General features: G+C 42.1%; 2 protein-coding genes across 2 annotated transcripts; both read right to left on the bottom strand.

The window, feature by feature from the left end:
- Positions 1-610: 610 nt before the first annotated feature.
- Positions 611-2,450, bottom strand: LOC108239774 (lymphocyte antigen 6 family member G6D). The gene is made up of 3 exons (XM_017422705.3): positions 2,246-2,450; positions 2,017-2,127; positions 611-991 (listed from the first exon to the last, which is right to left on the bottom strand). Exons 1-3 carry the CDS (start codon positions 2,292-2,294, stop codon positions 771-773), a joined length of 381 nt encoding a protein of 126 aa, XP_017278194.1. The 5' UTR covers positions 2,295-2,450; the 3' UTR covers positions 611-770.
- Positions 2,451-8,661: 6,211 nt separating this feature from the next.
- LOC108238617 (sperm acrosome membrane-associated protein 4) lies at positions 8,662-10,940 on the bottom strand. The gene is made up of 3 exons (XM_017420823.3): positions 10,776-10,940; positions 9,621-9,731; positions 8,662-9,213 (listed from the first exon to the last, which is right to left on the bottom strand). Exons 1-3 carry the CDS (start codon positions 10,825-10,827, stop codon positions 8,969-8,971), a joined length of 408 nt encoding a protein of 135 aa, XP_017276312.1. The 5' UTR covers positions 10,828-10,940; the 3' UTR covers positions 8,662-8,968.
- Between the last annotated feature and the right edge of the window lie 1,703 nt (positions 10,941-12,643).

Raw genomic sequence — 12,643 nt, 5'->3', positions numbered from 1 at the left:
TCGTGTGATTGGTCAGAAGTTGTTGCGAGCGTGTTCATGAGCTTTAATAGAGTCATGGCCAAGGCTGTTTATGACTGTTCCAGCAAAACTTAGGAACCTCTGAACTTAAAAAGACTGAGGAGACACAGACGGCTCTTCGTGGCTGTGGTGGCTGGGAGGAAGTGCTCTTCGGCCGGGCGTGGTCGGGACACGTTCCCTTCGTTCCCTCGTTATTGTGCGCCGTCATATTTACAAACGGCAAACGGCGTGTTCCGTCTCAGTCTGTTAAATAAACACGTCTGGTCGCGGTGAGGGAAGCAAACATCTGTACGCGGACAGGAGAGCAAAGAAGAAACCTGTTTTAACGCTGCAGGAGGAGGGAGGAGCTTCCTGGAAGTTCTGATCCGAGCGTCTCGTGGACGATGAACGGTTCGCCGCCACGTGACCGCAAACCGACTCCCTGACTGCTTATGGAATATGACGGCGCCTTTATACTTCTGGTTCTCATCAGTCTGCCCCTCGTTTTAGTTTGCCCTGTCGGCTTGTGTACCTGTCTGCATGCTTGGGTCCGTCCTGAAACCACTGTCCTACAGATCAGCCTTCAAATTCCCAGCTCCAAGGAAAGTCAGAGTCTCAGTCAATCAACTTTTTATTAGAGACAAACCCTGTTCCAACTAAACATCCGTCAGCATGTTTACTGTACAGATCTTTGTTTGTTTCTAGAGCATGCAAGAGTAATGGAGTGTGACCTGGCAGGAAGGGATTCTGTAAAAAGATAACATTTGTTGTTTCTAAAAGGCCACCAGGCTCCAAGCAGCCGTCACTGCAGCAGCCAAAGCTGCGGCGGTGGAGAGCCGGACAGACGTGGCTCCATTACAGTCGTCGGTGCCGCAGCAGGTTCTGGTCACCGTGTACCCGACGGTCAGGAGGGTGCCGGTTTCCGTCTGGTTGCAGAGAGACGACGGCAGGCAGCTGCGAGAGTAGAGCGTTATCAGGCTGCTGATGTTGAAGGCTGAGGGGAGACGAGCACAAAAACAGAGTTGATCGAAGCTTGATGAGTGTTAAAAATGCAGGGAAACCAACAAACACCAAGAGCAGAAAAAGAGTAAAGGAATCATCAATCAGGCGGTGCAAAATACTAATAAATTGAAGTTTTGAAAGTGTCGATTGGTGGTGGGATCCTCGTTTAAAAAGACAACTAAAGCAACTAGCAACTAAAGGATCGTCGAGGCTCAATCTAATCCAGAACCATCGGCTCTCCTGGCTTTTACGACATTTTAGGAATGTGCAAAGTTTAAAAAAAAGCAAAACGGTAATAACAAAACAAAAACTTATTAAAAAAGCAGCTTCAATAGGGTTATTTATCACATTATTCTCTCTCTCTCATATATATACACACTTCAGTTTGAAGAAGAGTGGATTTAAACACTAAATGCTTTAATATTGTCAGGATTGGGTTTTGTTTTCTTCTGGGTTTAATTTGCGTTTGTTTTCTTGTTTGTGTCTTGTTCCTCGTGCCTTTGTCATTATTCACTTCCCTTATGTTACATCGCATTTTTACAGGATAATACCAATAAATAAAAATATGTCATGTAAAATAATGGGTTTAAAGTGGTTGTCCTCTAATAAAAGAGTTGGAGGTTCGATTCCACCAACGTGTCGAAGTGTCCCTGGGCAAAACACTAAACCCCTTATTTGCTTCGATGTGCCCCGTCGGTGTATGAATCTGATCTAAAAGCACAGATTAGGGCCGCCATCCTGCAGGTTTTACCTGTTCCTCTGCTCCGACACACCTGGTTCAGTGGTTTAATCACCCGCTGATTCAAATCAGGTGTGTTGGAGCAGAGGATGGTGGTCATCGAGGACCAGAGTTGGACATCTCCCGCTCTACAGAACGATTTATTCACATCAGCTTTCATATAATGTGTGTGTGGATGGCAAAAATTCAGCAACACTATAAAAAAAAACCCCAAAAAAACAAGAGTTGGAGTGCAGAGCTGAACAGGCGTGGCTCAGGGACCAGAAGCTGAAACGTACCCAGTTTTCCGTTGTAGCAGCTGGACTGAGGGTGGCTGCAGCTCACAGACGAGCTGTAGAAGCATCTGTCTTTGAAAACAGATCTGCAAGTCTGACAAGTCAGAGACTCTCCTGTGAGTCAGGGAGACGAACACAAAGTCATCGGTGTTAAACACTTTCAAACAGACAGAGAATTTAATTAAAGTTTTATCCTGGTTCTTTAAAGCGTCTGCTGCTGGCTGCTCCTCACCTGTAACAATCATCACCATCAACGCTCCGCAGATCAGCAGGGTTTTCATCTTTTACACAAACCTGGGTTTTCCTAAATAAATCCAAACGAGCAATTCAGCGATCCAAATATCCAGCTAGGTCTGCGAGGGCTTTCAGACGGGGTTTATAAGCTTCGCACGGCCGCTTGTATTTCAAAGGCGTGCTCCTGAGGGACTTTCAGTGGTTTCTGTTTTTTTTTATTTATTTTGTTTGTGCTCCTCAGACGTTCTGAAGCCGTTGTTTGCTCGACAAACAGTGAATCCCGAATCACAAAGCCTGAGCAAAGACTTAATGGACGACGTCTCATTGTGTCGGAGCAAACGTTTTATCCTTCAAAACCGTCTGGTCTCAACAGGAAACAAAAGGAAGGGTCTAATAAAGAGGAGAAGCTTTGTTCCCACGGCTCAGAGCTGAGGCAGAAAGCTCCCATGATGCTCCAAACTCGGATTGATTATGAAAAAACAGTATCTGTTTGTATCTATATCTGCTTCTGTCCACATGTAGACAATATAAAACACGGAGCGAGCGTTAAAAACTGCCTCTGCACTTCCACTGGGACACCTCAGGGCTGTGTGCTGTCCCCTCTGCGTTTTCCTCTGTGTACAGACACGTTTCAGGGCAGATACGACAACAGACTCATCAGAAATTATGACGATTCCATCGCTGGTCAGCCCGCTCCGACAACACGAAAGCAGCCACGGCCCCATGAGTCTTATCTTCATCTTAATACAGACAAGACTAAAGAAACGATGATTACTTTTAGGAGAACCCCAAAAAAGTCCCTTTTATTAAAGGCCGGGTCATTACAGATACCTTGGGGCTATTTTAGATGACAAATTGAATTTTGAAGCCAACTTTGAGGCTGCTTGAGGAAACGCCGCCGTTTTAATGTTGACCGAACCATAATGACCCCTTTTATGGAGTCCGTTTTATCGCTCTCCTTGGTGTCTTTGTTTGGTCCTAAAACTCTGAAAGAGAAGAGTTTCTCTTCAGCGGGTGGTGGAGTTATCATCCAGAATGACTGGAGAGCTCCAGGAATTAGTCACATCCCTGTACAGCAGATAACTTGCTTTAAATGCGATTAAAGGAGGTGCTCCTCTACGCACCAACTACTGAAAATTACTCTGAATGTTACACAACCTGAGCAATTTGGTTTTATAATAAACTACAACTCACTCTGGTGTGATAAAATTAATATGGTCTCTTATTTTAAAGAAGATCATGAAAATAAAAAGTACAACACTGCCCCTTGCTGGCATAAATCGGCAGCTTCAGTTCAAATAAATAAATATGTGAAAATATATATTTAAAGTTTCCAGAGTCAAGATTTTTACTGTGGGACAAAACTGATCAGAAAAAGTATATTTCACACCATTCATGGCTTTAAATTATCTCTAGATCTTAGATATGTGATAGTTTATCATAAAAATGACTTCGTCCACAAAGCTGAGAGACTGAAGAGAAACCTCTTTATATCAAATCAAACTTCATTTATTAAACACAAAGTTCTCCACAGCAGATAAAACCGAACATAAAAGAAAATTAACAAAAAAGCAGACAATAAACCCTTAAATTTATAAATGATTGTTTGTCTGAAATAGAAATCTCTTTAAAACCACGTCTCACCGAAATGGTTTCCTAAATCTTCACGCAGTCCAGCTCCGCCACCTGCTGGCATAAAATGCTGCTTTTATTTGACTTAAAATATGATAATTAAAGCTCTGCATGAAGCCTGAAAACTACCATTAACTACCACTATATCAGTTTGTTTTTTTTACGGCAGATATTACTGATGAATGCACGTTTTCAGCTCTTTAAAATGTGATCTCTGCAGGGATGTTTCTGACAAATTACAGAAGGACTACTCTTAAAAGGATGTTATTTTAATTGTTTAATTTTGTATCAAACAGATAAATGATCGACATGCCACAACGTGAAGAAACAGAAGAAATGAGAAAGAAATATATCTGCTGTGGTTGATCACAGATGCTTTATTTTAGATCAAGAAAAGGAAACATTATGGACAAAAGGAAAAGACTGAACTGTTACAAAGAAGGAAAATATTTATCATTAATCTTTACTGTATTAACAGTAAAACACAGTAAATTATTTGAGTAAACAGGAAAATTAGGCCAGTTTTTGGAGATTTAAATACGATTCACTGAATTTTCTTTAAGAAGTTAAACTCTTAGGTTTCTATGAAAGACGAGTCTTTAAATTTTTTATTTTTATCGTCCTCAGAATGGATGTTTTTGCAGAATGATCGATTTTATCGCCTCAGATTTCAGAGGAAGACGCAGCTGAACGGCTGGAAGTTCAACGAATGAAGCAAAAAACAAACCAGTTTGTGTTTTTATATCTTTGTCTTAAAAATATCTTTCTGATGCAAAAGATTTTATTCACATTTTGCAGAAACCTGAAGAAGAGAGCCTCTTAAATAATTGTTTTATTTTTGGTTTTTGGACAGACGGAGACAAAAATAAAAGAGGTGAAACGAAATCTTTACTTTTATAAAATGAATTAAAGTGTCAGTGAAGTGTCATCACCTTTAACTCCTGTTTTTTTTGTAACCTCTTGTTTTTTTCCACATTCTGCTTTAAAATGTTGTGAAATTTAACCTTTGGGTAAAAAGAACCGGTCTGTCTCCACGTTTCGTTTCGGGGCGTTTAAAACGTGGAAAGTCTTGTTTTTTTCTGCTCCTCCTGAAAACAAGAAAATAGTTTCGCAAAGATTCCACCTTTTTTTTTTGTTTGTTTTTGTAATTTTATTTTAACTACAGGCAAAAAGAAATTACGAGGATAAATACATTTTGATTAAAAACGACAACGTCATGAAAGATTTTTGAGCTCAACGTTTCTCTGAAACGTCCCATTGATCAACTTCCACGACTCCTAAACTTCATATCTGACAGGAGGACGCCTGATTATGTAAAAACATTTCTTCATTTAACTCCAAAGAGCTAAAGGCGGCTGATTTGTTGTGGTGATTTGTTACAAAATGCTGCCCCACGCGGAGACCAGGACGGCTGCAGCCGCGGCGGAGACAAAGGTCAGCCGGGCGGCCGGAGCGCCGGAGGTGATCACGACGGGGTTGCAGTTGTCGGCCGTGCAGCAGGTGGTGGTGGTGTTGTAGGTCGCACCCAGCAGGGTGTTGGAGGCGGTGCTGCCGCAGGTCATGTTGTTGTCCCTGCAGCCCTGGAGGTTGAAGCCCATGAAGTCTGGGAGGGATGGGAAAGCTGTGGAGAAGAAGAGGCGTTAGACGAAGCTCCCTGAAAACGATTCCAACATTTAACACGGAGCAGAAACGTGGCCTCAGGTGGGAGGCTTCAGAGTCATTCAGGCGCCTTTTATTTTCCCCGTGTCGCGATGTTTTTGTGTTTTTCTGGAGGACACTCACTGGTTCTGGAAGTGAAACAGACGCTGGCGTTCGTCGAGCAGGTCTCGTTCATCTGGTTGACGCAGGTGCCAAACAGGTTAAAGGTGCACTTGTTGCAGATCAGGGCCTCGGCTGAAACAGACACACGAGACGTCATGAGAAGAGTTAACCTCACACATTCAACCAGACTGCAGTTAAAACTGGAATAAGTTACTTTCATGGATACAGTAAAAGGCTTAACGACCCAAACGATCTGAATCTGAGGCCTTCGCTCCAAACCAAACTGCGTGGAAGTTTGCGGTCCGCCACGACCTTCTCTGTGGCGCCACCGAAGGCCATTCGAGCTCAACAAGCGCCTCAGCTGCAACCCGAAGGCCACGTGGGGTTTTTGTTTACTCTATAAGCTTGATTCGTATGGAAAGTCTCAGAGGATGCTCGGTGCATTACTGAACAAAAGGGTTGGTTTGCTCCTGATTTGCTTCACGAGATGCACATTTTTATGTGGAAAACACGAAGAAACGCCACTCCTGGCAAAAAAACCCTTGAAGTTTTACTTCTTTTTTAATTTCATCAGCCTCTAAAACACACAGAAACGGTTCAGTTCAGGCTAAAAACAAACACGAACAGCTGAAGATCTCTGGTCGTGCTGAGCAACTTCTACCAGTTTTAATTTCATTTTAGGCTCCACACCCACGTGGTTTAACCTGATTGGCGCCATGCTTCACAGAGGTCAACAGGAACTAGTTATCACCAAGAGTCTGGTGTGGAAAACCTCCAGTTAAAGCATAAAAAGTTCAAGTTGCATTTTTAAATGTAGATTTTTATCCTGCAAGGAAAGTTAAAAGCCTTCATCATCTCCAGTTTTGAGCTTTTCTTACCCAGAGCCAAAGATGCTACAGCTGCAACGATAGCGAAGAAGACTTTCCCCATCCTCGTTTGTTGGTGCGGTTCTCAGCTCAAAGTCAGAAAATCCTTAAATGTTCCGCAGCTCCTCTGGTTGTTTCCTTCCAGGCGATCCTTGCAAGAGGTGAGAAGTGAGTGCCCTTCAGGTGGGAGAGGAGGTTTATATGAGCCGAAGGGAGGAGGGGTTTTTCAGGTCTTTTTGTGAAACTATGCGTGAAGGAGGGGTGGAGGGCGGAGGGTGGAGATAGAAACTCAGACCAAGATTGTTGTGGAAATTTTAGTCCTGACTTAATGAGCAAAAAAACACAAACAAAGGAGCTGAGTTTGTTGTTCAGTTAGGTTTAGTATCTCACCAAAGTTTGGTCCAAAAAGAGTCTTTTTATTGATGCTTTCTGTTAACGGTGCAATTTATAACTTCAACTTTGTTAATTTATCAGCAGATTCTGCTAAACGAGCTCTGCAGCTGCAGAACCAAGTGGTTTATTATCAAACTACATGGTTAAGACTTTTTATTTTACTGTTATTTATCACCCAGCCAATAAAGATTAATATTTACCCATTTCAGCTGTTATATGTCAACATTAATGCTTCTTGTATCAACGATATTAGAGTAGATTTCTTCTTACCAAACATGGTTACCATGTTTTCTGTAATATGGTGGACGATGCCTTTAAAACTGAGATGGGAAACCATCTGAAATGTTTAATATTAGTATCGCAATGGTACCAAATACTCATGAAGTGTATTCCAACTTTTGACTTTGAAGAAAGCGATAAAAGTTGCCTTTAAAAAGCATTTTCTCTCTCATTATTCTGGCGTTTAGCAAATAGAAATAATTTAAAAAATCCTAACTGGTCTAAAACTGGAAAAGTTTATTCTGATTTCACGTCAGACAGAGAGGAAAAAAATGCATCTGTGTCTTTATATATGGTGTATTTAAACTTCTGGTTGTGACTGTGTTTATATAAAACCACTTGGGGTTTTTTATATATAAACTTGGAGCAAATTCAAGCCAACATAACAAAACAAAGTAAAGGTTTCGTGCATAAATATGGTTATGTGACTGCCAGTGGCTGCAAACAAAGGTGGATGTGCTTCCTCATATGACATCACCCAGAAACGCGCACCAATTGGTCCGTCGTCTTCGTCGGGCCGCTTGCTTCCAAAAAGTGCTTTTCTTTGTTCGCCTACAGCAGAAAGAAAATCCAGCCCATCAGTTCCTGTGAGCTCCTCTCGGTGGTCGGACTGAGTTCAAAACGGCTCGGACCCAAACGCCCCTTCAGCTGAGGCTCGTACCAGGGATCAACGAGAAACCAGCTGTTTTTGGCCGACCGGAAGAACTCGCCTCACTGATTTCCCTTATAGCGAAGCATCTGCATTACCAAGAACAAACCCTGGAGCTTCATATCTGCTGCGTTCTGAGAAGAGGAATCCTGCTCGTCTGGAAAGGAGGAAACAAGGCCTCAGGCTGGAAGGCTGTCAGAATTCCCTGTGATGCAGATTCTTGGTGAAATTGTTGCACCTTTTCTGTTTCGGGAAGGGTCATTATCGCCAACAAAGGAGTTTTAAATCAGTGACAACTCAATGAGCAAAGAAACAACCTCAATAAATATGTCCTTACTGGGGTCTTGATACCATCAAACAAACTGTTCCTAATAATGTGTCAAACTTTCTTCTCTTTCTTGATATCAAATGTTTGGTTAGTTGGACTCAATTTGAAGCCAACTTTAACACATTTTTACGTTCCTAAAGCCAGCCGGTCGAGGCAGATGGCGGCCCATCCTGAGCCTGGTTCCTGTTCTGTTAAAATGAAGTCTTTCCTTTCCACTGTCACCACCGTGACAGGATGGACGATCTGCCGCCTTCCATACATTCATAGCGTTCGCCGATTGGCGGTTCGTAAAGTAGGTGAACATCTTTGCACAATAACTGAGCGTCGAAGGGAATATTTCGATCTCCAGCGTCACTACTCGCTGCTTGTTTTGGTATCTCAGCTCCAAGCTGCACCACCTTTTCATTCAGATTGGAGAAGTCTGAAATATTCCCGTCGTTTGAGTCGCGACCCGTCGTCGTTGACAACCGCTGTTCCCCTTCGCGGAGGCAAAACGACAGAACCGGTTTTAAGATGTTTTACAGAGATTTTCTTTATTCAGTTAGAGTTGTTTTTTCTTATGAAGGCACAGAGAATTCAGGAAGATAAATACATTTCGGAAAGCGGTAAAACGCCTTTGATAATAACAACTGAAAAAAAAGACATCATGAAAGATTTACAAGCTCAATGTTTACATGAAACATCCCATTGCTTGACCTTCATGGTTTCAGCTTAACTGATGGGATTTACAAAAGATTTATTTGGAATATGGCTTTAACATGTGAATAAACTCTTCATGACAGATTTCAGGAGGTTATGAGGTTTGGAAGTTCATCACAGCATGCTTCCCCAGACGGAGGCCAGGATGGCCACGCCGGCAGCGGCGCTGAAGGCCATCTTGGTGGCTGGAGCGTCGGAGGTGATGGTGACAGGGTTGCACCTGTCGGTTGAGCAGCAGGTAAGCGTGGTTTGGTAGGTCACGCCCAGCAGAGTGCCGTTGGTGGTGGTGTTACAGCCTGTGGGGACATCCAGGCAGCCCTGATTGGTGAAACCACCGAAGGACGTGATGCTTGGGAAAGCTGTGGAGATACGGTTCCGTTAGTTCGTTCAGACACGGTTACATCATCGTTATCGCGGCAAAATCGCTTTTGTTCTTGTTCTTCCTTCAGTTCATCCTTTGGAACGACGGAAACACCCGATTGGCAAGCTAATTAATTTTTAGTGTTTCTGTTTATATTTGGGAACACAGTTTAAAAAGGAACAATGTTCCACTGACTCACAGCTCCAGAGGAGGTAATATACAGTTACACCCAAAAGATTCAGACGTCACTACGATGTGTTTAATTTTTAAAAATAACACAATAAAGTCCACTCCCGTGTGCTGGCGTGGCAGCTGTAGACAATGGGGTGTATTAGATGACCAACGTCTGATTTGAGTGATTCATCACCCAATCAGGGGACAAGGTGTGAGTCAAAGAGGACTTACTTGCTTTTCCGGTGAAACAGACGCTGGTGTTGGCGTTGCAGGTCACGTTGCTTCCATTCAGGCAGAAGCCAAACAGACTGACGGTGCACTTGTTGCAGATCACGGACTCAACTGAAAGAGACGCATGAAAAGTTCAGGAGATGGAATCAAAAAATATTTGGTTCCTGAGCTCAAAATGAAGAAAAAAACTCAAAAAATCCCAAAAAGTTGACTCAACCAACCTAGAATTAAGCTGGGGGAAAGTTAAATCAAAGGGGATGATGCCTTGTAGATATTTGCTTTATGTTTTAATTGGTAATCGATGATGATATCGTTTGGCACGCTTCCATCTAGCCAATACCTGTCTGGCGCCTTCCGTCTCCAAGCGAATGGTTTGGCCTGGTACTGAATGTTCACAGCTTAACAAAACTGGAAATTTCTGTTTGTCCACACCCTGAACTTTAAAAACATCCTGAATCATCCTGAATCACGGTACGCTGATAAATTAACGGCTTTATCAACACTCTGAGTCAAGCTTCATTAATAGGTTTATAAAACGGGTTTCTGCCTGATTTAAGGATAAAAATGACAGTTAAATTTAGTTCTTGCAAACACAGATATGCTCAATAAAACATGAATAAAAACAGCCTAATGGTCTTTTATCCTCTAATATGCTGCAGACTCAGTTCAGTGAAGATGAGACTTCATTTACGCCCAGAAATCAGCGCCACTCGCGGTTCTATTCAGGTTGAGCTGCAGCAGTTTTTATCCCTTTTGTCTGGAAAAGTCCTCATAAATGACGCTGTTAGTATTCTGAGCAACCATTAAAACGCTAAATGAACCCTCCTGAAGCCCTCAAAGCAGAGAAAAGTGGAGAAACTCTTGACCCGAAGGGTTAGGGTTAAAGAAAAGTGCCAGCCGGCATCTAAAAATCTCATAACCAGAAATCTTTTTTGGGGATATTCCCAATCTGCTTTAACTCACACCCATTTCTGAAAGCTATTTTTTTTGTTCATCATAAAAGCATGTGTCAAACTTCTCCTGTTCGGTTATCAAATGCTAAAAAAGTCAATTAAACCAAGTTCAAACGCCATTCTTGTTCCTCTTCCCACTTTTAACCAAAGCAGCTGAAGCCAACGGATGGAGAACCTCTGACGGATGCTGAGTGATTCTTACCTGCAACCAGGGATGCAAAAGCTGCAAGGGCGACAAAAACAAGCTTTCCCATTTCTGCTGGTTGATTCGGTTCTTGGTTGGTTTTTGCTGGCAGGTAAAAAGTTTCCACTCAGGGCTTGAAGGTCCTCGTCTCCCAGGTGTTTGGATGTCAGAACTTATGAGGTCGTTGATGGAGACGCTTATTTATACGATGAAAAGGGTGAAGGGTGGGGACAGATTGTACATCATGCGTTTTGTAAGTCTTTTGTGTTTTTCAGACAAGGAGTGGTGGAGCTGGTGAGTCTGATTGGCTCCCAGCCAGGCAGGATTATCATATCGCCAAAAATGATAAAAATGATAAAAACCTGCTGTTCATCTGGATTTTTGGAACCTGTTTGATTGCTTCAGTCAATCAGTCAGTGAATTCGGGAGCTGCTCAGTCAGAATCGATGTCAAATATCGACGTATTTCAGTCAAATTATGGAACGGTTTGAGGAAACAGTGTTTGGGTTTCAAACAGATGTGAAGTCTAAGCTGTTTATGGGTAAAAAGAAGTGTTTTTTTATCTGAGGGTTGGGATCGTGTTTGAGTTTGTTGTTTTTATTTGTTTATTTAATCGTCTCAAAAGGCGTGGATAAGCTTCGGCTTCAGCTCCTTTCTTCTTCGTTTGTTTTTTTATAATTCAAATAAAATTCATTCACTCCTTCGTTCATCTGACATTATTCATGGGGTACTTTTCATACAGCTACAGGAGCTACGGCTGATAAAACCAAACAAACAAGCCAATAAAGTTAAAACAGGAATGATTTAAATATATATATATATATATATATATATATATATATATATATATATATATATATATATATATAAAGACCGAATGATCTGAGGTCCACTCAGTATTAATGACAATCCCTCTGTTGAAAAACTAAACAAACAAAAATAAATCTGTGGCTGAGTGTTTCCATGAAAGGACGTCAGCTGACAGAGAAGCCTTTTCCTTTAAGAGGCCTCTCACAAAGAAAATCTGTTTGCTTTCAATTTAATGCTCTGTTCCAAGAATATGAGACAAATATGTCCTTCGTAAAATCCCTTACGTCTTCAGTGTGCGCTTTTATTTTTTCTGGTATTAGTCATTAGCCAGGATTACTTCACAGTTGCAGAACCAGCTGATCTTTGTGTCGACTGGTCCTAGATTATTTAATATGACTTTATTGTGACTTTATTGTGATAACTGGTTCAGGTAAAGCTGCTGTAATTATCCGTCAGAGGCACGGCAGAGGACTTGTGGTGTAATTTAATATGTACTCTGTTTTAACATACAACCTCATAATACAGTGACGTTTGCCCCCTGAAAAGTCTAAAATGTAGCTTCGGTTTTATTTTATTTAGATGTTAAATAACCATTTATCTGAATCAAATTTGTCGTTAAGCCAAATCAGGTGACTTTTGGCTGCGATCGACAGTCAATGCAGTGGAAAATTTGCAGTGTTAATTATAGCATCCGCTCCCAATTACTGTGATCTTAAGCTATGATTGACCTTTAAACGTCAGAGATGAAAACAGCTGAGTCAAAAGGTCACTGGAGTTCAGGGTTCGTTAAAGCAGCTTTTATTCCTCTTTGTTGCCTCGCGGTACAGAGACAACGACTGAAGACGTCCAACGCAGGTTTACCAGGACTGTAGCTCACAGGCAGAGTTTAACGCCGTGGAGGGTCCCTGGAGGCGTCCATTTCAACCCAACACCGGACACTTTGGGGTGAAATCAGACACGACATCCAAGGCAGCAGGTTGGGGATCTCCAGAGCCCGGGGCAGGAAGTGGTTGGAGCCCTGAGCAAAGGGCAATCCAATTCAAGATGGCCGCCAAGCTTACTGACCTTAGCAAACA

The sequence above is a fragment of the Kryptolebias marmoratus genome, linkage group LG5 (assembly GCF_001649575.2).
Source record: "Kryptolebias marmoratus isolate JLee-2015 linkage group LG5, ASM164957v2, whole genome shotgun sequence".
NCBI lineage: Eukaryota > Metazoa > Chordata > Actinopteri > Cyprinodontiformes > Rivulidae > Kryptolebias > Kryptolebias marmoratus.
The sequence above is the reverse complement of the archived record's forward strand: the minus strand, read 5'-3'. Positions and strand labels throughout refer to the sequence as shown.